Source organism: Drosophila kikkawai, chromosome 3R (assembly GCF_030179895.1).
Source record: "Drosophila kikkawai strain 14028-0561.14 chromosome 3R, DkikHiC1v2, whole genome shotgun sequence".
Classification (NCBI taxonomy): Eukaryota; Metazoa; Arthropoda; class Insecta; order Diptera; family Drosophilidae; genus Drosophila; species Drosophila kikkawai.
In genome coordinates this window covers 38725008-38750696 of record NC_091731.1, presented here as the reverse complement: position 1 = coordinate 38750696, position 25689 = coordinate 38725008, and the positions used below count along the sequence as shown (strand labels likewise).

Sequence of the window (25689 nt, the reverse complement as noted above, 5' to 3'; positions counted from 1 at the left end):
CTTAAGTGCCACGAAAATAGAACGCCTGCATTCGACCAGAAGGAGCGGCTACCGATCGCACCCCCGCGCACCAAGGTTTAAGTTAGGGAGAACACTGGGAAAAATTATTATAAGTTGGTTGTTTTAATTTACAAGATACTTGTTTGATTTTATACAATATAAAAAGTATTTATTTCATGTTTAATCATTTATAAAATATATTTAGAAAATTTAGTTAAATATAGCTAAGTATTATTGTGGGTTTTTTTTAATTACTTAGAGCTTGAACTATAATTCCCAAATTAGTTGGGATACTGATTAACATGCTTAAAAGTTGTATATAATTATTAACCATTAAATCCTTTTATTAAATTTATCTTTTATATAAAAACCTTGGCAAAATATATTTATTTTCACTTCCAAAACATACCCCATATTTTTCTAAGTGCCGTTTTCTAATATTTTCAACCCCTGCTGACCTTTTGTTTATGTTTGTTAACCGCTTAACAGATTTTTATCGCAGCAGCAGCGCACAAATTACTCAACACCCAACACCAGAAATCCTAGAGGCAGGATTAAGATTCCTTCAGGATCGTATTCCCCAGAAAAAAAGGAGGTGTTCATGGGCGTGTCCTGTTTGCTATTCTCGGAACACACGCGTATCGCAGCACGCACATCTCGAGGATCAGAATTCAACCCACGTGAGCGGCGAGTGTCCTTGCTGGGCAGCTTCATTAATTCCCATGCAGCCTCATTGTCCTCTGATAGACTTCCTATTCATTGACTTTGGGACTCTCCGCCTTTCCTTTTCAGTGTTCTATCCTATCTTCGGGTTTCGTTTATCCCATCTCCCTGCCTTTGTTTGCTTCGTTTTCTTTGTTATTTTCGAGTTTTCCTTCAGGTTTTTCTCTTGTCCTGGGATCACTGAACTCCGATCGTAGGATCACCTCCACATGATGGCGGCCTAGACTGACTGTTTATAATTAGATGAACAAATTGAGGAGCGATTAACCATTTACCCATAGGGTTAATCTTTTATTCATCAGGAATTGGTTGTATATATATTTTGTAAAATGTGAATTTAGGCATAGGAAATGCTTCTGTAAAAGAGAGGGAATTCAATTTTGGGTTTTAATTGCTTTTAAATATTAAAAAAAGTTTATAATACATTATATATAAATTTAATATAATAAAAATATAATATATAATGTAATATTTTATATGTATTTTTAAATCAGAAAATCAGTTTTTTGAAAAATGTTTGCTTTAAAAAATTTGAACTTTATACTGAGAATATTTAAATTTCTTTGCAGCTAATAAGAAATTAAATAATATTTGAAGGCAGTCTATATTGAATATAAGAATATATTATAATTAATAAAATAATAATAACGTGTTTTATATGATTAAAATATCTGAAAAAAGTCAATTAAAATATGTTAAACACTAAACATAATATATATAACAATAATAATTATTTTTTAAACTTTTCAGAGAATTTTCTCACAAAATAAAATCCTAAGAGCTCGTAATAAAATTCACCTTTAAATAATATTTCGCATATCAAGGACTCTTATTGAGGCCTTTTCGAAACCAATTCCTTTCCCAGGCATATCGATCTTGCCCTCATCGAGGACTCCCTTCACCCAAAACGGTAGCATCCGCGACCCTGCATAATTTCGGTAAGTCGACCGAAGACAGGCGCGTGTTGTCTAGTGATTACGACTACTTTTGGGTGGAGGAACTGCATCAATTGAATCCGCTCAATTAAGGCAATCAATTCGGGAATGGGAAGGGGGATCCTTTACCCGCAGAATTCCCGAAATACTGAAAGTTTGGACGAGTTTTTAATTGAACGTAATTGCGGAGTGAAAAGGGGGTTGATCCTGCCCGAGAAGAGGGTCATTTGCCTAAAGAGTTTTTCCCGCCAGTTGCCGTTTTCCGTTTTCCCATGGCAACAACTGGGACCAAGAAGAAATCGAGCATTGAACCCTTTCTTCGCGTGGAAAGAGACATCGGGATAATGCCAAAAAGAGAGGCGAAGAGAGAGAGAGAGAGAGAGAGAGAGAGAGCGGATAATGAGGAAAATAGGAGACGCAGCAGGCGGAGTAATGGGAATGGGAGTCCGGGATGCACTTGGTTTTGCCACTTGGGCTCCACCACATGCACCCATTTCCATTTCCATTCACATGCACTTTTTGCTGTCTCCTCTTCTCTGCTCTCCTCTCTGCCTAGACAACCATTTCCCCATTTTCCTATTTTTCCTATATTTCCCCGAGAGTTGCCCTTCTCCACTCCGTTCCGTTCCGAGCGACTGCTAATGGATTCTACGCGGCACTCTTTTGCCTTCTCCTTGCTTTATCACTTGTCCACTTCACCATCGGTCCTCGCCAGCCAGGCCAGCCCCACTGAACTTGGCTACACTGTTGGAATTTTCTTGGAGATTAAAAATATGGAAATTCGTAAGATAAGTTTATAATAAGTTTATTTGGTCTATGAGTTAATTAATTAAAATTAAACTCTATATTTTTTGGTAATTTAAATATTGATTTGCTCATCTCTAGAATATTTTCAATATGATATTGAATGTGCTTTTTTTGTCAGACTTCCTCTCCCTTTTTAACATATTTACATACATTTTTTTCAGTGCACTCAACTCCTGGCATTGACTCCCATTCCATGGGTTTGTTTTTCCTCTGCATTTTCCTGCTGTTGCCGCTGCTCATTTGCCCCTTAGCCTATCGCACGTTGTGTTTTTCTCTCCTACATTTCCCTTGCGGCCTTAGGAAAAACTCTGCTGCTGTCCGCTTTCCATTCCTTTCCTCGGCTTACCCCGCTGGCATTTCCTTGTATTATTTACTAGTGATAAGCCTCTGCGGGTCTTCCGCCCCTCAGACGTCCGGGAGGATTTTAAAGTCATCGCCGGACAATGTCCCAGACTTGTGTGTGCCGCTGGCTCCCCAGCCCGACTGATAAGAGTCCACGAGGGCAGGCCCTGATGGTCAACGCCCCCGGAAAACCCACTGATAATGGAGCAAGTGTTCCTTTTGAGGACACTCCGTTTATCGATTCAAATATTTAACGACAACCCCCAACCATATCTATTTGTTTTTTTTTTATGGTTCCCTCATATCAGTAATTTCCCTAGATGTGCCAGGATGTGTGAATACAGCAAATATAATTGCCTTTGAGAGTACACTGCGAGAAAAATTGGGAATCTGTTAATAAACTTAAGATATACTAAGATTACAATAGTTAAAGTTACATGCTTGATATTTGGTGCCTAAAACAGTCTTTAAAAGGGTTTTATTTTAAACAATACTACAAGATTAGAAAAGTTCCTTAAGATAGGATCTATAAATCTTTTTCTTTAATTTATTTATTATATTATAATTATTATTTTTAACAATTGATAAGAATTTGTATACTTTGTAATTTATCTTACTATGACTATGATAACTAACATATAGCCTTAATATATTTATATTCTACTTCATGAATTATTTTACAAATCAAAAGCTATATGAACTTAATTTTTAAGATAACAACATTTTAAATACCTTTTTTAATTTCTAAAATATAAATTTAAATTTCCGCCAAATAAGTTTTTATAAAATCCCATCTCTAAACCGCGAAAAACTTGTAAGGTTTCACTCGCCAAGTGAAAAGAAAAGCGACCACAGTTTGGAAAGTCTTTTCCGTGCAAACAGTCTCTTTTCTTTACAAGATGCCCTCTGAAATCCAGGAATTCTTTAAAAAGAAAACAATTTTCCTAACAGGAGGCACAGGTTTTTTGGGAAGAGGTAATTGGATAATTATTATTATTCTTTTATTATTTTATTACCTTAGCTCATTTTTTTAACCACTCATCGAAGTTATTATTGAAAAACTCCTGCGAACAACGGAGCTTGAGAGGATCTACGCACTGTTCAGAGCCAAGCGGGGTCTCTCCATAACAGAACGCCTTTTAAGCTGGCGGAAGGATCCTGTGAGTGAACACCAAAGATCTAAAAGCTGGTTAACAGTCCTTCTCCAAAATTACAAAAGGTTTTCGCGGAGCTGCTGAGAATGAAACCAGAGGCTCTGGAAAAAGTTACTCCCATCGCTGGGGATTGCTTACAGCAGGATCTGGTCATCAGTAAATCAGACCAAAGGCTTCTGATCTCCCAAGTGCAGGTGGTTATCCATAGTGCTGCTGTTATTCGACCCGATGAAGCCCTTCACATGGCTCTAGCCACCAATGTGCGTGCCACCCGGAGGATGCTAGAGTTGGCCAAGCAAATGATCCATCTCGTGTCCTTTGTCCACGTGTCCAGTGCCTACTCCCAGTTACTAAAGTGTCCTGTCGAGGAGAGGTTTTATCCCGAACACTTGAGCTGCAGTTCGGACCGGATTCTGGCTGTGGCTGACCTGCTTGGCGATGAGCTGCTGGACAAGCTAACCACAGTCCTGGTGGGATCCTTTTCCAACACCTGCCTCTACACAAAGGCTTTGGCAGAGGATGTGATCCAGAGAGAGGCAGATGGCTTGCCGTTGTGTGTCCTTCGATCAGGGTTTAGTAAGTCTTTGATAAAAAGGGATTGTATATAACTAAAGCTATCCTTCTTCCCAGTAATGTCCACCTACAAAGAGCCTTTGATAGGCTGGACAGGCCATGTCTCCGGGCTCTTGGGCCTCCTGGTGCCCATTCTGGGAGGAGTGATGCGCGTAACGCAGGCGGATCGCCGTGCCCACTTTGCTGCAGTGCCAGCGGATTTCAGCGCCAGCATGGTCCTGGGTTGTGCCTGGAAAACTGCTAAAAACCTACGAGAACAAGGAAAATCCCCTACCATTTACACCCTGGCTCCCAGCCAGGAAAACCCTTTGAGTTTTGGGACCTTGATGGATTGCTCTCTTTCCCAACGCGATCGTATTCCCCCCACAAAAATGATGTGGTATCCCTTCCTTCTGTGCTTCTCTTCTGGATTTTTCTACCAACTGGCCACCTTTTTCCTACACATTCTGCCGGGCTACTGCCTGGATACCTTGCTGCGCCTGCAGTGGCGTGAGTCTGTCCTGCTGAATCTATACGAAAGGATCCATAAGAACATTTCCGAACTGGCTCCATTTTGTAATTATTCCTGGAACTTTCGCATGGACAACACTCGGGATTTAATTGATGCCATGTGTGAGCAGGATCGCCAACTGTACGATTTTGACATGGGTGAGCTAGACTGGCAGGACTACTTCCGGTGCGTCATAGAAGGAATGCGTCTATACGTAGCCAAGGATCTGCCTACAGCTGAGTCTTATGGCAAGGGTTTAAGGCTCAAAAAGCGGTGGGTAATTGGCGAATTAATTTGGAAAATTTTCCTTAGGGATTAAAGAGTTCCTTTTCTTTACAGGCTGAAGATTCAACACTATGTTTGCTGTGCCTTGCTGGTCTCAGCAATAGGCTATGTCCTGTGGCAGCTGGCAGAAATGGTTATTGAAAGCTACTTTTAGATTTTAATATATTTTTTTGAAACAATTATATGCATTTTTTTATAACATAACTTAAGGAAAATCCCTTGAAAATAGCAAATATTTTTTTAAATTAAATAATCTTTAATATAAGATAGTTTTTCACTTATAATTGACTTTACCTCAGGAAAACTCTATTACTCTGATTCTCCCTGCTTTCTTCCAGTGCAGATAACAGTTCCTGCCTGTTCGGGGACCTGGCAAAGATAAGCCCTGGGGTCTGGTTTGCCTCCGCAGGACGCTTATCAGGAATTATTGATCCGTTTATCAGGGGCGACTTATCGGCAACAGGACTCATTCCCAGCCTTCCTCCCGATAAGGAGGCACTGTATCGATTCCGCGGCGAGTGTACTCTTGTACTTTCCCTTCTCGGCTCGTCACTTTTTCTTTTTTTGGCTCACATATGGCATTATCAACGGATCGGTCTTTACCTTGGCCAAGTGTTACCTTGCCCAGAACGTGAGCATTGGCTAACTGCTCCAATTATTCGCGAAATTCGCTTTGCTATATATATCTGCTGTTGTTGCAACATTCGCGGCATTTCTTGCTAACTCAGTAAATGTGAACCGGCCCCCAGGTGGAGTGCCCGTGCCTGTGCCACTGCCCCTTCCCCATGCCCTGCTCTTCCCCATGTCAGCCCTGGAGGTCTCTGCATGGATGTGTTGTGCTGCTCAAGAACCCCCTGGTTAATTGGGTCATCATTGTCGCAGAAAACGCACAGCAGCAGATACACACACAGAGCGAAAAAAAAACACAAAAACTGAGGCAGCAAAAAGACAGATCGCTGAGTTTCTTTTCCCTTTGACCATTGGAAATATATTGGATAACTTCTTAAGAGATATATATACCCTAAAAGGCAAGACTTGGGTTCCGTTTCACAATAAGTTCACAAAATATGGGTTATTTTCGGACCCGACTATGGAAAGAAAATCGATAGAACCGCTAAATAATCCACTAAAGATTTAAAAAACTGAAGTCCAAATTGTATAATGAATTTAGAAAAGTTTATCCAAAAATTGTAAACACAATTTTAACATATAAACAAGAAAGGAAGCTAACTTCGGCACGCCGAAGTTTGTATACCCTTGCAGATATTATTTCATTACATTTTACCTATACTTATTATGTTTACAGTTTGACAGTTACAGTTTTGCATTTCCAGCTTTACATTTTCCCTACATCTACCGATCGTTTCTATGGCAGCTATATGATATAGTTGTCCGATTTTTATGAAATTGATACCAAAATTCTAGAATAATAAAATAAGCTTATATCTCAGAGTAGATAAAAATACGTTGAAAAACAACGAATCTATAAATTTTTGTCTATTAATTTTCCGATCGTTCCTATGGCAGATTAGACATATACGCCGCCGGGCCACGCCGCCGCCGCCGCCGATTTTTGCCTTATTTGACGCGCCGCCGCCAAATTATGAAAATAACGGCGCGCCGCGGCGCGCCGCTGGTGCGGCATCGGCGCAGCTTCAGCGCGGCCTTCAGTGTCATTGTTCTTTATAATACTTAAAAAAATAAATAACTCATTAAAATGGCCTTTTTGCCTTATTTGACGCGCCGCCGCCGCCGGTTCTTTCTGACTACTACGCCGCCGCCGCCGAGTCATTTTGACCTCTACGCCGCCGCCGATGCCTTTAGCCATCGGCGTAAACCTCTATGGCAGATTTACCATATAGTCGTCTGATTTTCATAAAACTTTTACCAAAATTCAGAAATAATATAAAATGGTCATATCTAAAAAATGGTGCAAAAATGTTGAAAAACAGCTAAGTTATAATTTTTTTTCTAAAAATATATCGAACATTTGTATGGCAGCTATATGATATAGTCGTCCGATCCGGCCCGTTACGACATATATAGCAGTGAGAGTATATAGAAGAATATACACAAAGTTTCATTCAGAAAGCTTTAAAACTGAGGGACTAGTTTGCGTAGAAACGGACAGGTGGACAGACGGACAGACGGACAGACGGACAGACGGACATGGCTAGATCGACTCGGCTGTTGATGCTGATCAAGAATATATATACTTTATAGGGTCGGAAAGGTCTCCTTCACTGCTTTGCAAACTTCTGACTGAAATTATAATACCCTGCAAGGGTATAAAAACTGAAACATTATAAAATAAATATAGAAAAGTTTACAACGAAAAAAAATAGAATTTATTTAGTGAATAAAGTTCAATGTTAGTGTCCACCTTTAAATTGTTTACAATTTTTCTTAATTTGCTTAGATTTTCAAGTAATATTATTTTAGCTTCTAGTCGATAATCTAACAGAAAACTATTTACATATTTCACCTTTATACTTAGATATACTATACACATATGTAGGTGCCATAGGAACCCTAGGAATATGTAGATATACTCATACAAATATTGTAAAACCTCAACAAATTTCTAGTCAATTGAAAAGAAAATTTTAGTACATTTCAAAAACAACAATTTATAATAAATGAGAAAAGAAGCCGCTTTGCCCTAAGACAGATCGAAAGGAAGATGACCCAAGCAGAGGCCCATAGCTGAGCTGCTCCTGCGATTGTAGTCTGTTCCCCGGGAATTTTAGCACAGCCTCCGTCGCCCTCCACGACTCCCTCGTTAAAGTTCATATTCTCCAATCCGTCTTCGAAAATTTTGATATCGTCTTCATCGAGTCTAAACCTGTCTATTGTGAATTTCGTCGACGCTTTTTCGGTGGTATTAAAGGAGCCATAGAGTTTAGCTGTCGCGCCCATGCCCATTACCTGGATATATGGTAGAATAAATCAAGGGACATGTAACATAAAAAGTGAACTTACAATAACCAGGGAACCCAGGACCAGGAGTACTTCGTGCCTCATCCCCGCCATGGGCTTGTTGGGATTCGAAATTTTAAACTAAAATTTTGTTTTTATTTTTGTTTTAACTTTCGAAATTTATTGACAAATGTATGAGGTGTTGCTTTGGTCAGAGTGTAATTTAAGAAATTCAGAAATATTAAAAAAAAAAATTATTTACCCCATTATAATAGCAAAGGGTGGTGAAAACACCTAGTTTTTCCGCTAACAGGTTCTTAGAGGTTCTCTGAGAAGAAAGATAAAAATGCTTGGGCGGAGTGTGCTGCCAAAAGTAACTGGAACTGGGTAACAGCAAACCAACCACACACACGCTGGCACAGCCACTTGGCCAACACACAGAGCCACTTGGCTGAAATGAGCGGCTCAAGGTCATCACGCCACACAAAAAGAAACAAAACGCAGACGTAGATCGAGGTGGAGATGGAGATGGAGGCAGAGACGGAGAAAAATGCTGCAGAAATGTCTTGACGTCTAACTGCAGCCAAAGTCGCACTTGCAGTCGTCGTCGTCGTCGTCGAAGTCGTCTCTTGGTGGCCTCGAATCCGCTGCAGCTAAAGTCCAACATCAGCTAAGACCCCGCAGCAACATCAACACAGCTCCCAGCGGGGCAAAAAGCAACAAAGCGGGCTTACGAAATCACGAGCTGTGAGTATTTGAATTGAATGAGCCACGAAGATCGTGGGTCTTTTTTAGGGGGAGGTTGGGAATAGTACTAGCATTGGTGCACTGCAGAAAAAATACTAACAAGATCAGTAAAAAATGTATTAGGAATTTAATTAAAAATAACATCACCTTAGCAAATTCTTTAAAAGTCACTTTTTTACATGAATAAAACTCTAAAATTCAAAACTTTTCTCCCCCTGCAATTTATAAAGTTATAAACTCCCAGGCATTATATATACTATATATACAAAGCTGAACACTTCTAAAGAGAGAGACATGTATGCATACATGGATAAAGAAAAGCTTCGAGCTGAAAAAAATATTCACACAGTGTTTCAATTGCACTTCACAAGGGAACGAGCCTCGGTGTATCTGTGAGATACATCTCTTTCAATCATTACAAAATTGTAAGACTTCCCAGCTCCCTCTCTCTCGCTCCCTCTGTCGCTCCCTATCTCTTGTCTGTGTCTGTCCAAACAAGTCCTACGTACAAATCAATGGAATGCTAGCTCGAACGCCGATCAAAAAAACCGCAAAACTGCCCATGCCCAAAGCCAGCAACTCCTCAGATCATCAGCAACATCAACAACATCAGCAGCAACAACTAAATAACAACAAATCAGGAAAGCATTACAACTTATGCCACGAAACTTGTAATGCCCTTAAAAAATTTTAGGAAATTTAAACGTTGTTTAATGAACTTTACCTTAATTAAAAAAAAAAAAAAAGGTTTCAACGTCGTTTTCTGGAGCTTACAAAAACATATCATGTGACGCATATGAATATCTTATGCTCAAACAATTCTTCTTGCTTTTTAAAGGCGGTTTTATATTTAAAAGATACAAAATTTAATTTTTTAAGATCTTTTATTAATGGAAAATCCCAAGTTTATTATTATTTGAATATTACAAAATATTAAGAAACACATTTATTTAATTTTTGAATAGTTATTAATTTTTTCGCTTTATTACCAATAAAACTCTCTTTAAAAACACCCCATGCTTAGTCTTCCTAAGAAATATACCCTATTCCGGCGATAGGGTATAACAACTTTGTCGCCTTGTGGGCGGCATCAAAGTTGCCGTTCACTTGCAATTGCGACCCGATCCGATCCGTACCGATCCAATCCGATCCGCTGGTGGGCGGCATGAAGCATGGAGCGGCGCGGCTCCTCTGGATCCGCCTCGGTGGATGGATGTGGATACTAGAGCCGACTAGAGCCGGTGAGCTGGCGAGGCTGGTAGACTGGTGGCGTGCCTCGGTGGCATTTGGTGTCATTCGAAGTTAATTGCTGGGAACGAGTGACAGAGGCCGCCTCGCAGCTCGCTTTTGGCTCTGGCCCGGATTTGTGTCAACTCTTAAGGTTAACCTCGTAATTATGATTGTTGCCGCCGCCGGTTAGTGGTGTCTTCGGTTCTCCACAGCCTCGCCAGTTCTCGATGGTTCCCTCGGCACAAGAGATTCAAGTGGATAGTGGAATCGGTGTGGAGGTGAATCTAACAGATCTTTAATGGGAATTATAATCATTTTTACTTCACAAGTTAAGCTTGGTATAGGAGTAGTTTTTTCCAATTAACAAATCCGCAGGTTTGACACATTAAACACTAAAAGATAAAGTATTTTAAATCATCAAACTTTCATTTTAACTTCTTTATTAAAAATTAAAAGCTTGAGCTTCACAGAATCCTGAATAAATCATTTTTAAACTTTATTTATTAGAAGAAAAACCTAGAAGAGACTTAAAAATTTTAAGAATTTCCAAAGATTTATTAAGATATTATGATATTATGATCCTTAAAAATAAATTACAAGCCATATTTATTATACAACAAATAAGCAGAAATCTATTTTAAGCCTTCCTAAATTCATAAAGATTCTACCGTTAGAACATAACTTCTGAAAAAAAGAAATGAAAAGCAAGTGAAGATGCTGCTCTGAGACGAAAACCTTCTTAATTTTTCTTCCTTCATTTTATATTTCTTCAGTATTATTTTTTCCCAGCTTTAGTACCCTTTGTCGAGTTAGCTTTTCTCTGGTCCCCATCAGCCCGCTGGCGTTCCTCACTCGTTTGTCGGCTCTGGAGTGTGAGAAAATACATCAAGGCAGCTTCAGAGGCACTGTGAAAAAATTAGTAAATTAATGTATTATAAAGAAAATAAAATTAAAGAATTAGATAAATATATCATTTTATTGTTAAAACAGCACGGTCATATTAATATTAAAAACTAATTACCATAGACTATATACTTTAGACTTTAAAAAGAAAAAGCTACATAAACATGTCCAGGCTTATGTTCCAAAAACTCCAAAAAAGTTCTTAAAGTTTCTCCATGACAAATATGTAATTATCTAATACATTTCCTAGATATATAGTCTCTGTTTTCTTTCAGTTGACTTAGAGAAAGATAACTGCAGCAGCGCTTGGTAAGTGGTTCCGTCTGGGCCCGGATCCCGTTAGAGCTGGGAAAAGGGCAGCGCCGACTCCGAATGAAATCTGAATTTCACAGATACATTTGTAGCAACAGCAGCAGCAGCCGAGATTGAGGAGGATCCCAAGGAAAAGCTGGAAATGCGAGTAACGAATTTCGAAACAACAACTCGGCTCAGAGGGTCTCAGCTTTCGTTTCGATTATGAAATCAAAACCGAAAGAGTTGGCTCAGAAAAACCCGGGGAAGTGAAGATTTCCTTCATTGCTTTTTGGACCTTTTCCCCCGGAAAGAGCCAAGACTCTGAGGAATTCAGGTCAAGCGGGCTTAGGAGCACACACGCACTTAATATCGGGAGAATCCCTGGCTGGCTAGGTCTAATCCGAAAAATATATATATCACTAAGGCAGCGCCTTAATTATTCAAATGTTATGCGCAATTTAACTCTTTGTTGCTTGTGCTTTTTATTGTTATTGTTTTTATTTGGTGGCTGTTGTTGTTGCTTGTATTATTCAACTGCCATTCGATTTCGTTTCGTTTCGTGGCGGAGACTCCTTGATGGGCAAGTTGGCCAAGTGGAAAACCAGTTTTTAGAATCGGCCAAAGCCCAAATAGCTGGCAACCTCATCATCAGCATTAGAGAATCCCACGCAGAACGCGTTTCACTCGCTCAGGCTTGGGCTTTGCTGTTGTCTTTTGCCTTTGGCTAACGAAGTGCACGACTTTGGTCTAATAAAACGAAAACACACACACACAACCCGCTCTACACGCACACACACCCAGGCCGCGCCGAGAGGAAAAGCCCCCACGCACAGGCATCAGTGGCTCTGAAGGTTGAAAAGCTCAGAGAGATGCACTGAGCGAAACGATTAAAGAACTCCTGACAGAGACTTAGCTTAGGAAAGGATTAAATGTGAAATCAGTATTCATGTAACTATAAAATAAAGTTTTTTTCATAAAGAAAAATTAAATATTTATACTTGTATAGCCTTGTCCGTCTCTCTGTCTGTCAGCTTGTCCGTCTACCAGAATATAACACTAGATCTGGAAGATTATTAGAGCAATTCCTTTCATTCCTTTCAGGAAATTTATTTGTACATTGTCCTTAATTTATTAAATCTGAAATATTAATTATAATTCCATCTCAGATAAAACAAAGTAAAATTTTCCTGAATTTTTCCCAGTGTCCCCTTTTAGCTGAGAGAAAATCCAACTCGCACCCTCGCTATATGTGGAGAGTTTCTTAATTAAAAGCAAATTTCATCTCAAATAATGCCGCTAAGGCAGCATCAGCTCTAGCAACAATTAAGCAATTAATTTATTTCAGCTGTGCGGCACTTTGAATAGCGGGAAAAAATCCAAGCCGAGTAGTAAATGGCCTGGCAGGCGGCCAGATCGGATCAAACCTGTTGATCGCAGGGGCCCAGAACTACAAAATACAAAATGCGGGCAGTGCCCAGAGCGACAGGGCTAAGCCAGGCAAGCGTGTATCTGACAGATACAAGTACGAATGAGAGTACTCTCAGTACTTGCATTACTCTCGTGTGCGTATGTGTGTGAGTGCAGTTAACCCCTTGGGGACCTGCCGCCGTTTCACAAGGCAATGCAAATTATCTGGGTACAATCGAGGGTACAACTAAAAGGGGAGGTTTGGATGCACTTAGATCGCCCTGCTGAATCACTGAGCAGGTGAATCATGCCCAGTATTGCAATTATTAATGCATTCTAACGAAATGAAAAGGGAATGAGTAGTATAATAGTGAAGTAATAGACATTTACAAAAGGATAAAGTAATGTTTTGAAATTCATTCATTTTTTATACTTTTAAAACATCAATGGGTTCGAATATAATAATATAAATATAAAAAACGTAAAAAATATTCGTTTAATATATTGTATCTTATTTATTCCTTGATCACACATACTTTGTTTTTTTGTAACTATCCTACTAGAAAATAATAATAATATTTGGCAGACTCATAAAGCAAAGAAATGGGGATAACTAGTCCCTAGATACATCTTATCTTTCCACAAACTCAATCCTTTATCATCATAAGTATGGGGGCTCTGGGAACTATTCCCATTTCCCCGATCCAACACCAAAAACCCAGCGTATTGCCTGCTTTGATTGACGATCTTTTCCCATGCATGTCTAATGATCCTTTAAATGGCCAACAAATAACCAGGCCAGCCCCTCTGGTTGTAGATTGGGTAACGCCCCTCGTTCGGGCTTGTGTCGGGGGTTACCCAAAGCGCGACCCACTGCCGAGATCCCAGATCTCAGAGATCCCATAAAACGCTTAACCAGTGGGTTACGTGTGCCACGGTGCACGGAGAAAAATAAAGTGTAGTTCTATATGCAGTAAAATTTTAGGAAATGTATAATCTCTTAATCTTAGTTTAAAGAAAAAATTTAAGGATACTAATATTAAGCAATGAAGAAGAAAGATTTAAATTAAATAAAAACCTTGATTCAATAATGAATTACAATTATATAAAATTATTATAACTCACGATCTTCTTAGTTTACAATTAAAATTTCCTACAATTTATTAGAATTGCGTTTTTGTATGGAACTATTTTTCTTAGTGCCCAGGGTAACCCCGGCTACAATTATTTAACTTGTGGGGAAAATATGGAATGATTTCGGTTTCAGTTAGAAGTTTTACAAAAGACGAGGGGGCGGTGGGTCATAATGGGTGGGAAAGGGAGGTTATAAAAGAGAGCGACGGAGAGAGAGAAAGAGAGATTAAGCATACCTGGCACGCTTTTGTGATCAAACCAGTTTGCGGTAATAGCCTGGCATTTAAAATTAGTTACCGCTTACCGCTGCTGGATATGCACTTCCAATTGGAATGCGCCCGGCTAGATTTTCCCCCGCCACGCCCCCTGTGGGAGAGTCGCTATTTTTAGCATCGACAGAACTCCATTAAAATGCAATCAATTTGCAAGTGCCCCAAAGAGAGAGGGAAAGATAGAGAGTGGGTGAGAAGAAAACAAACAAAGCGCAGCCCAGCAGCCACTGCCACCCACTGGCTATATCTTTATCTGTATCTTTAAGTCTCTGGAAGAGAGGAAAGAGCATTCTGACTTTTATGCTGAGCAGGCATTTTCAGAGAGAGCTGGAGAGCAAGGGCAGAAGAAGAAGCCGCAGCGTCAACAGAACGAAAACGAGGACGACGAAACTGCATTGTTGTCATATTTCGTAATACGCTGATGCAGCAGCGCAGTGGTGGGGCGGTGGGGATGCAGTGCATCAGCAGGTCAGCAGAGAGCAGAGCACCAATAAGAGAGCGAGAGCGCAGGAGACTTGATTTCAACACAAGCTTATCAGCGGGAGCAGAGCGCCAACGCAGCGGCGTCGTCGTCGGCGGCCCCAAATGTCACTCTCCCGAAGCTCCTCCCGTCTCCCTCTGAACCTCTGTCGCTCTCTCTCACTCTCTTCCTCTGGCGACTGCGCTGCCTTGGCTTTTAACCATTTGGAGCCATTCAAACGCTCGCTTCTTGCCATTCCATTTCATCCGCTCGTCCGTCCACATCCATTTGCTTTTTTTTATTTTCGTTTTGCCAAAGAGAGCCAAGTGAAACGGGAGCAGAAAAGGGGAGCAGGCAGACAAAAATACCGCCCACTTGGACTCAATCCTATTTCCATTACCATTCCCATATATTCCATATTCCCAGCTCAGTTCGTGTTTCGTGATCAAAGCTTTCGGTTCGGCTTCGGATCTCCTCGGCTATCTTCGGGCCTCTTCGGACAGCGCATCGGTGCTCAGGACAAAAGTGGTGTGCGGCGCAAGCTTCTGCGTTTCAGTTCTGATTGGAGGTTCGTGCGCGGCGTTTCCCAGCTATTTTTGCATTACATTTGTTGCTGTTTTGCTTTTCTGCCTTTTTTGCGATTTCGCTTTTGGCTTCGTGTTCTCCTTATTTACCTTGATTACGTGTAACCAACAACAACAACTGCGACAAATACAATAACATCAAGTGCCCAAAGTGTTGCAAGCTTTTTTTGCCGAAGAAGTCGCAAAACGGATTACTAAGAATCTTTCAAGAATTGGTAAGTGTGAAGATTTTCAATGGAATTATAGAGGAGGTCAAATCAGGAATAGGTGAAACTCATTGAAGTGTTCCTGACGATAAATAAAGCTCCACGCAAAAAACTTCAAAACACTACAACTAAGATTCTTTGAAGATTTGCACGCAAATATAATTTGTGTGATTTGTATAATGACTTTATTTTCAAACGGTGTATCTATTGTTTTCTTTAAAAAAATAAAACAAGATTTACTACAATTCGTAATTTTTAATTCCCCGAAAAAGCAATGACAGATAAGGATTTCAAAAGATCCCAAAAGGAAGCCACACAACTTACTGATAATGATTTCTTGGATTTGATTTCGCATCGGTTTGCGACCTAAACTTTCGAATTACACTCTTCGTATGTCAAATTTTCCGTAGAATTCCGATAAGGGTTCTTTTTTAAGACGATTTCGAAAAGGTCAAACCATTAAAAGCCGTAAAAAAAACAGGGAAAAGGCTGACATCTCTATAAAAGCCTGGCTGGAGAGAAATCCAACTAGAATCTTGCCACAAGCTTACATGCGAAGCTCGCGCTTATTGGAAAGGCAGTCGAGGGCATGTGTATCCGTCAGATACAGATACAGGCATGCGGTTCATGGGGAGTAATGCGCCACCGCACTAGATACCAGATACCAGATACTAGACACATAGATACATAGATACGTCCGCTTATTTGTCGGTCGTGCTTCAGTGATCTCTGTCATTTGCAGTCGCCCATTTCCTTTTTTATATCCCCCACTTCCACATCCAGCCGCTGGTAGCCAGGCCGCCGCACCCCTTTCGTTCGTTTCAGCGCCTTCTCCGGCTTCCAACAGCTTCCAGTGGCTCCCAGCTAGCAGCCTGGAACATTCCATGCTGCCGCCACATGCGATCCCCCAAGCAAATTTCTGAATGAACCGATTGAGTGAGTGTGTAAATGACTGAGTGAGTAACTGAGTGATTGAGCAAATGAATGAATGAATGAATGAATGAATGAGTGAGTGAGTGATCCATGCATGAGGCATATAGGCACTGGAAAAAAAACTAGACTTGGTATTCAAAAATCCATTTGAAAATAATGGTGTGTCTGAGTGGAAAAATAACTAACTTTTGATGTTTTTAATAATTTTCGGAAAGTGTGGCTCAGGGTGGCAACCCTGGAATCCCTGCACCTGTGAACCAAAGCCACAGAAATTCAATTATGCAAATCCCATTTTAAGATCACAGCCCAAAAGTCCAATCTCCGCTTCTGATCTGCATTTGTTTTGCTTCTACTATTCTACTATTCTACTATTTTTTTTTTGTTTTTGTTTTAACCCACTTCACACACTGTGGCAGCGGTGGTGGCAATCATGAATTATTATTTTGCATTGGCGCAAAAAGGAAACGAATGCCAAGTCTCTCTGATCACACATAAATTTTGCGGTTGTTTTGTTAATGAAACGCAAAGAGGTATAGAGCGAGGGAGGAAGGGGTCGGGTGAGATATGAAACGGTGATATTTAGCTCTCTTTACTATTTATTTCTTGCTCTTTCAGAAAGCTTTTTTTCGTTTGTTTGTTGTGCTCGCACACACACCTTGCGCTCAGTTGAAATTATGCTCAAATTATAACTGTTGTTCAGCAACCGGCGATCGAAACAGTTAAAGCAGCAAAACAAGAAGAAGAAAAAGCGGCAACTGGGAAAAAGAGAAGGCCAAAGAGAAAGAGGATGACATGTCTAACAGTGCCCAAAAAGACCAGAGCATTCGTATTATTATTGTTGTTGTTGGGGAAATATTCACAAATCAAAAATTGAGTAAAAGTCCATGCGGCGTATACGCAATATTTGAGAGCGAGAGGGATCGGGATAGACCTCATAACTCTCTCCTTGGCAAGCTCTCTTTCTCTTTTTACACGCAACGAAACAAATAATTAATAAGAAATATTCCTACAATAATATTTTTAGCATAATACTTTTGTTAATGAATTACAAGTGCAATAAATATTAAAGCTAATAATAATAATTAATATCTTTCAAGAGTAATGTATATTTGTATTTTCTTTACGTTGTTAGATGAACAAGTACATAATTCTAGATAAATTAATAAATTCCCAGTGTACTCTGTTGACTCTCTCCCGCTTCCTTTTTTATTTAAGCTTGTGTCTCAGAAATACCTTATTACTTGTTTATCTAAAAAATGCTCCCTGGATTCCTGCCACTTTTTCGGTATTCACAAAATTCATTGGAACCGAAAAAATATTCGCACAATACGTTTCTTAATTATTGTTATTTAAAATGATTTCATATTTATTTATTTAATTTGCAAGTTGCCAGCTGCCAGGCTAAAGAAAAATTGTCTGTTGTCGTCCGCTGTCTGCGGTCTGTTCTCTGTTAATTTTCCTGTGTATATTCACGTGGTTCTTATTTCTTCAGCTTTACTTGACGAAATACTCCATTTTCTCATATGTCTCATATAATTTTTGCTTTTGGCATTTTGCTGAAATTTTAGCTAAATGCACTTCTGATTTTTATCACTCGACGTGCCTTCTTCGATCGGTACTCGAAAGAATGCCAGGTATTTCTTCTGCCTTTCGGCTATCTGCTGCTGCTCCGATTGTCCATCCTGATAATGCACACAAGTCGCTCATACATATACATATCTCCTGTTTTTAATTAGCAATCTGCTGCAAAAAACTCAGACTACTGCAAAAACCTAAATTCAAAAGTGGAACACAAACAAAAACAGCTCAAAAGTCAGCTAAAAAAAAATGAGGAATCAACAAAAAATACAAGAAAAAACAGAAGAGGAAAAGGTCAGTGACCAAAATATGTTTTGTAACTCAGGCAGAAATCTTCGCGAAAAGAGAATGGGCCAAAAGCCAAGTCGAGAAAGACAGAAGCCAGAAGCCAGAAGGCAGAGTTAACCCTTTGGACCCCGGATATAGTTACCGTTCTTCGAATCTTCTAAATGCTTATAGGGTAAATATGAAACTAGTAAAATATTATAACTTTGGTTCTTTTTTTGGGTTTGTAAGATTCTTACCGAATAATATAAAATATCCTGAAAATTATTTGTTTAAATCTAAATAAATGTATATTATAACTTTTATTAAGAGGAAAGATATAATATATATTTTCCGAGATTTTTTTTTGGATAACAGGATCATTTTTATAACTATAACATAATTTAAAAACAAATAAAAGGATTTCTGGTAATTTTCCAACCGCAATGCACCTGGGGCTGGCTCATTTCACAATTTCCGCCTGCTGGTTGCAGTTTTATTTTTCTCACATACATATATACGTACATATGTACATATATATTTTTTATATTTTCTGTTATTGTTGTAGTTGTTTTTAAGCCTTTTGCACACACACAAACACATGCATACATGGGCACTTTAATTCAATTAACAACGCCGACGTCGCTGCCGGCGCAGCTCAATGTCCGCGTCAAGTATACGCCCTGTGGTGCCTAAAAAATATACTCGTGCCTGTTGTGCCGTTTCCTATTTTGCATTCTGCGAACGAAAATCACAAAAAGGAGAGCGAATGGCCAGGCATCCGACTTAAGGCTGCAAAAGAATATTTGTGTGCGTGTGTGTGTGTTTGGGGGAAAGGCAACATCGGCGAAAAAAAATAAGAGAAATAACACACACAGAAAAATAAGCAACTAAGAAATGCAAATGAAATGTAATTGAAAGCGACGCTGCCAGCGTCGCAGTCACTGGTTACCCTTAAGCTTTTCGAGGGGACATTGTCCGTTTGTGGGCCGCGCCGATTGCCAATTGGGGATGGAGGATAGGGGATGAATAGCGGATGAGAGGAATGGGGATAGCAAGCAGGCACGGGTACTGTGGCACCATTATATTACAAAATCAAAAACTCCACAGAACATTTTAAAAATATTACTGATTTAATTTGTGCCTTAACATCACAAAGAGAATTAAATGAAATTAAAAAAAAAAAAACCAAAAGTTTTTTCAACCTTATTTTGACCCACTGTAACTCGCAATCCTTTATCGCCTACTATTTGTGCCCCTGCTCCACTGTACTGTTAGCTGCAAGGCAGGCAGGCGGCAGGCGGTATAAAGAGCACATGACAATAAGAAAAAGCTGTGTGTATATTTTAATCCTCTCAAAGAGGATTTTTCGATTCCGGCCGCTGCTGCTGTTGCTGCTTTGCACACGACACCAACACAGATACTCTTTCGGTGGCCAAGGAAGTGGGTGGGGTGGGGTGTGAGGGCGGGCAGGGGGGTAGTAGTGAATGACAAAAGCAAGCGTAGCCTCGAAGGAGCGAATACGCGGAAAGTCACCTCTAAAAAAGCGCGCAAGCAATATCCCCGATGCACCAACACTCACGGACAGTGCGCGATAAGCTTAATTGAGTGCGCGGCAGCAGTGGGTGGTGGTGGGAGAGGGACAGGTAGCGGGCGGAGCACCAGAAGGAGAAAGAGCAGCAGCAGCAGGAGAGCAGCAAGGAGAAATATGAAAACAACAAATACAACGCTCAAATATGCACGCAGCTTGGCTGAGGACGTCGACAGAGGCAGCGGCCGCCAAAACGCACGAAAGAGAAAGCAGCACGCACTCACACACACACTGCGTGCTTTTTCTGGGAGTTACCCCGCAATCAAAAGAATGTGTGGGGTATATAAAGATTCTGAAAGCATATGCATTGCTGAAAATCTTTAAGCAAAAATGTGAAAAGAATTATCGAAAATACTTGGGAACATTTTTCTAATTATTAAGTTTGCTATGTTGTTGTATAATATATGTACATATTATTATATGTGATATTAAAACTTTTAGTATAACAGGGTATTTCCATGATGATTCATCAATTGCCAATGTTTGCCTCATTCCTCTTTAGCCTTTGGCTATCGTTTCCTTTGTTTGTTGGACGAACCGAAGAAATACGAAGCAAACCGAACGATCCTCGGGGAGCTTCTTTTTCTCCCTCTCATTAAATGCGGGTGGGCGAGCGGGAGGAAGTGCTGCTTGGGGGGATATTTCGTCTTGTGGGGATACGTGACTGTGAATGCCGCATGGCGGGCGTCCGCTGGGCGCAGCTGTTTCTAAAAAGTTTCGTCAGAGGATCGAATCGCTGGCTGGATACCCGCAATTGGGTCAGTTTATAAATATCCGCGCCACATTTTCTAATTTCCATTAACGGCGCCAGGAAGAACGCCCACTTATTTTTGGGGGGAGGAGGATCCGCCAATAAATTTCATTAAATACACTGTCAACTGAGGAATTAATTAAATTATTTTTTACTGGAGTTAAATATAAATATTTTCAGGTATTAGTTAAAAACTAGGGAACCTTTAGATGGTTTAACCACAGAGTAGCTTTTATAAGTCAATGCACTATCTTATGGAATTATTACAGAAACTGTGAAAATTATAGTTATATAATGTCCCTCAATATTATTAAGCTCCTTTTAAAATGTAAATCCAATCTTTTATAATATTCATGATAATTTTTTTTTTCTGAGTTTAGAGAGCAGAAAGCAAACACATGTGTTCTTCAGTTTCTCTCGGAGAATGCCGGCATTCTAATTTAATTTTGACGCTCTTTTTGTCGCCACAGTTCTCTTCGACGACGCTGTTATCGCAGAAAGGCGGAGAAAGCTTATTTTTCTTTTTGGGTAAGAATCAGAATTCCGAATTCTCGCAGCTCCTAGAGAAAAAGGGCAATCGGGCATTCCTGACTCATAGATGGCCTCCCAACTGGTTGCTGGTGCCTTTATCTGTCCGTGTCCCAATGGCAATGTGCGACGACTACGTACATGAGTACACACTGCTATCGTGGAGGTACTTCCTTTGCCTGCCTTATCAGCTGAATGCGGTTAAGAGAACTACAAATATACGCTGGGAAGGCAAAGGAAAAAACACTGGAAAAGTCTAGAAAATTCACAATAGGTATGAAGAAATTTATAAAAGCTATCCTTGGATTTTTTCTTTGGGTAAAGAACTCTCTAAAGAATCACTATCCCAAAGGGCTACATATTTTTATAATATTTTTGGTATTAATTATTTTTAACTACAGAACATTTTAAAAGAGTTTAAAGGATCATATAAGAAACTATATTATATTCCTTTACATATTGTTATTATACCATCCTTGCAAGGATTACATCCTATCCTTCAAATTTTTTTGGCAAACTTCTTAAAGATTGAGTATACCAGAGGAGGATTTCTATTGTTATAATATTTTCCCTGCATTTACTCTCAAATTGTGAAGGTTTCAGTTGGGTTATATGGTGGCCATGTGGACTGCGGATGGTAGATCGTCGAGTGGCCATCCAAGTGTGTCCGTACGAGTGCCTCGGAACTTTCCCCATCCGTCGATGACCCGCATTTCGAATGTCTAAATTAAGGACACCGCCATAAAAAGCTTTTTGAACGGCGAACTTCGGACGCGACTGCGAGGGCAAATGACTGACTGAGGGGCCAGTATGAGTGTGGGTCGTCGTGGCGTTAAAAACAACAACAAAAACACAGGCATAGATCAATATTGCTGACAGCCACGGACGGAGGCTTTTTTTTCCAAGGGGGTACAATAAGTGTGTTGCAAGACGACGCCCTTCTATGGTGAGTGACAAAATACCAGCCGAAAAACGATGTGGTAATTAACAGCCAAAACAAGTCGACAAGTATTTGGGTCCCTTTTGGGGGCTTTTCCTTAACAAAAAATAAAGGGAAAAGTGGGTACGCCAAAGAAAATATGTATAAAACCGAAATGTTTCTGTCAAAAATTGCTTTGTAAATAAAATAGAAAAACAATTTTTGCCTCTAACAAAAGACCACAAATCACTCACTGTTAAAGTCGCAGTTTCCCCCAGGTTCCAGATCCCGCCGATCGCCAGGGTGAGCTCATCCGGCGAGGGCAACTAGTTTCCACATCCTCCCTCCTCTTCCCCTTGTTAAAAAAAAAACAGCCCCAGTGGAGCAGACCCTTCCCCGGTTACCCCCTCCTTCTCAGATTTCATAGTTGACTAGCCGAAGAGCAGTGCGATTCTTTGTAGTTTTCGCCGGTGATCACTCCTCCGCAAATGTTTGCCATATACGATAGGAAACTGTAGGTATATGTATGTATGTATGATCATATATGTACATACATATATACGGGTGGCATTACAGCCATATGTTTTCGAAGCTGTGTGGACATTTCCAGAGGTTTTACGTATTCTAGGAACACATTTTAATCTTGATAAGTTATATCTTAATAAAAAACATATTTATAATAATATAATAATGATTTATTAACTTCTAAATTAAGAAACAGGATCTTAATTTACTCAACCTATTTGCAGAATAACCCATAAAAAAGCGATGTCAACATATCATTTCAGGTTTTTACGGCAAACATTAAATCAAACAAACGTCTTTTCGAAATGTCAAGAAACAAAGTTTACATAGCAATCGATTTATTGATACTTTAGGAGAGATAACAGCCAATAGATATAGTATGTATATAGGAAAGACACATGTATATCGTATGTACAAGCAATTAATTAATAACCAAAAGAGAGTTGCTAAATTAACTTTGGGTATAAATGTGAAAAATATATATATTTCATTTGATTTTTACATTAATGGAATTATTTGGGATGCCTCCAAGACATTGTCTCCACTATAAAATTTCTCTATGAATGAAATTATTTACGTATTTACATACAAATGCATTTTAACATATTTTGCAAGTGGGTGTGTTTTGTGTGTCCTACAATGTTGTATTATATTGGTATGTTTGTGTGTGGCATTGACAACGGCCCACCTGCTGTCTCCTCGCCCCTTTGAAAATACAAAAAATAGAAACCCCTTCTCTTTGGAAGCTTACGTGCTTCGTTGCTAACCTTTTTTTTTTTATTGTTGTTGCTGTTCGGCTTTAAAAATTTTTTTCTCTCTCTGTTTTTGTTATGCTTTAAAGCCAAGCTTTTTACTTTTCTCCTCCTTCTTCTTCTTCCGTTGGGTGCCTACGTGCAAAGGAATTTTACACTTGGGGAACAAAGGCGCAGCAGAGCGAAAGAGAAAAAGCTAGAAACGGACAGAGAAGCTACCAAAACAACAACAACAACGGGACTTTATGACAGGCCAACGTCGTCGCTAGAAAACTAAGTGGGGAGAATTGGTGGGAAGAGCGGAGATTTGGAGAGAAGAGGAGAGGAGTTATGCATGTAAGCAAAGTACAAAGAGCTCCATCAAGCTTCCCCAGCAATGGCGACAATTTTGTTAGCCCAGAAGAAGAAACATTAGAAGAATCGTAAGCAAAATTAACAAAGGACCTCACATTGAAACATCCTTAAGAGGATTATTAGGACTGAAATTTTGTATTATTTTAAAAGTTAAATTTTTAGTTTATCAAGAACTCTTAGGAGAATCTTTAGAAGACTTGTACTTAAAGGAAAAGAAAGGACCATAAGGATTACATTTTTTTTTTAACTTGATCATGAGAGAATCCTAAAAGAAACCCTAGAAGAATTGTAAACTCCGAAGTATCTCATTCCGCTTGGACTCAGTTTGTTTCAAATACTTTATCCATTAAGTGGATTTTTTGGTCAGGCTTTAGGTACGCTTTTCCCGATATTAAAATCTATATACCAAAAATAAATAAAATCTCTAATACCATATTATAAATATATATATATATATATTTTATAATATTATAATAAATATATTAGAATATAACAATTTTTCAGGCCCTCTCGACTAGCTTTTTCTTCTCCATGTAGAAGGAGGGACGTGACTTGGGAGGTTTCAATTTCTAGAAGCTTTCAAGGAAGACTGTGGGGGAAGCGGCAGAGAAGCGGGACATGTGTTTGGTGCCAACCTGCGATACCTGTTCCGCCGACGAGGGACGGACGGAACACCAGAATCCGGCCACATAACATAGCTAGCAGCGGTTACTCAGTTAGTCAGTCATCAACACAGATACTCACAAACACACTTACAGTCTAGCGCTCTTCTAACGTATCTGCATCTCACTCGAGCTCTCTCGCTCTTTGGGCCGACTCATTCAGTGGCTTTCGGCGTGTGTTTACACGGCACAAATAGCGCTTGAGGAAACCAAAAATAAAAAAAATATAAAAAAAGCACAGAGGCTCTACCCCCATCCCACTCGAACGCACTATTCATAGGCACCAGGTGCGACAGGGACAGAGATCGGGGGAGCGACAGACACTCACGCATGTAGCAATCACAGGCTCTGGTGATTTTTTGGTGGCTCAGCCTCAGCCTCGCTGGATGTCGAGACATCACTGTACATTGCGGGGGCGCCTCAGCAGTCTACTGTGTGTTGATTGTGTTGTGTGTGGGCCACATGTGCCAAGTGTCACGCACACACTACCAAGACAACAAACAACTTGGAAACCCACTTTGAGCCAGAAAGATATTGGGTAACAATTGGCAGCCACAGATCCACTGAGCCATGCCAACGGACACAGTAGTCGCTGAAAAGGGTTGTGTCTATAAATAGACCTCTGATCAAAGGTTATGTAAAATATCAACCTTAAAGACGACCCACAATCTTGTGAATATCATATAAGTATCATTTAGGAGTCATCTTATAAATCCCCAAAGCTACAGGATCGAATTTATTTAAACATTTTTAATATAAAGATGAATATAGAATGTATAGGAAAAAGGATATAATCTGGGTTTGGTCTTAAAAAGTTGCGCAGATACATTTTCCAAACCAAGTATCCTAAGGATACATAATGAAATTTAACCTATCTAACCATCTAACCTATCATATTGGACAACATCACTATAATTGCCCATCCTCACCAGTCTTCATCTACCAGTCTTCAAACGGGTCTTCCTCCGTCTTAAAAAACTAAAAACTCCGTTTTCACTCCCAGCCGAAATTTCAACATCATCATGGTGATCATTGGGAAGAGGCGGAGGAAGCATCATCGTTAATTTGTGAGCCCTGTCACCGATTATATACATAGTATGTACTACCTCCATATAACCTCCGCTCTCCAGCACAAACACACACACACACACACACACACACACACAACACATTGTAGTGTTGTATTGTTGTAACTTTTTTGCTGATAAAATTCGAGCAGGAGAGCAGGCCGACAGCCTCCCCTGGCTCCCTTTTTTTTTTGGAGCATGGAGCATGGAGCGTGTAGCTGGGGGCTGAGAGAGAGGAGACGTTGAGCAGCAGATAGAGCGGTCTATACATATTAGACCAGCGACTAACTAGAACGAACG

At 39.8% G+C, this 25689-nt stretch overlaps 2 protein-coding genes and 2 long non-coding RNA genes across 4 annotated transcripts in view; 2 read left to right on the top strand and 2 right to left on the bottom strand.

Moving 5' to 3' along the window:
* The first annotated feature begins 3685 nt into the window (after positions 1-3685).
* Positions 3686-5463, top strand: LOC138928742 (fatty acyl-CoA reductase wat-like). The gene is made up of 5 exons (XM_070286273.1): positions 3686-3782; positions 3855-3967; positions 4027-4537; positions 4592-5297; positions 5364-5463. The coding sequence occupies exons 1-5, from the start codon at positions 3707-3709 to the stop codon at positions 5461-5463; spliced, it is 1506 nt and encodes a 501-aa protein (XP_070142374.1). The 5' UTR covers positions 3686-3706.
* Positions 5464-7689: 2226 nt separating this feature from the next.
* On the bottom strand, positions 7690-9005 carry LOC138928974 (uncharacterized). The gene is made up of 2 exons (XR_011445381.1): positions 8292-9005; positions 7690-8237 (listed from the first exon to the last, which is right to left on the bottom strand). It is a non-coding gene; the product is annotated as an uncharacterized lncRNA (long non-coding RNA).
* A 1734-nt stretch (positions 9006-10739) lies between these two features.
* LOC138929011 (uncharacterized) overlaps positions 10740-25689 on the bottom strand; it is a 16776-nt gene continuing 1826 nt past the window's right edge. Inside the window, exon 2 of the long non-coding RNA XR_011445435.1 lies at positions 10740-11110. This is a non-coding gene — a long non-coding RNA (uncharacterized lncRNA). The remainder of the gene's footprint in view (positions 11111-25689) is intronic.
* Positions 14938-25689, top strand: part of LOC138929008 (protein tramtrack, alpha isoform-like) — a 25013-nt gene continuing 14261 nt past the window's right edge. The window contains 1 exon segment of the mRNA XM_070287459.1: positions 14938-15474. The gene's annotated coding sequence lies outside the window, so the exon portion shown is untranslated.

Bases quoted from the DNA above. Each gene is read 5' to 3' on its own strand.
- LOC138928742 (XM_070286273.1), top strand. From the start codon at position 3,707: ATGCCCTCTGAAATCCAGGAATTCTTTAAAAAGAAAACAATTTTCCTA. The intron at 3,783-3,854 runs GTAATTGGATAA...CACTCATCGAAG, and splicing joins CACAGGTTTTTTGGGAAGAG to TTATTATTGAAAAACTCCTG. The intron at 4,538-4,591 runs GTAAGTCTTTGA...CCTTCTTCCCAG, and splicing joins TGTCCTTCGATCAGGGTTTA to TAATGTCCACCTACAAAGAG.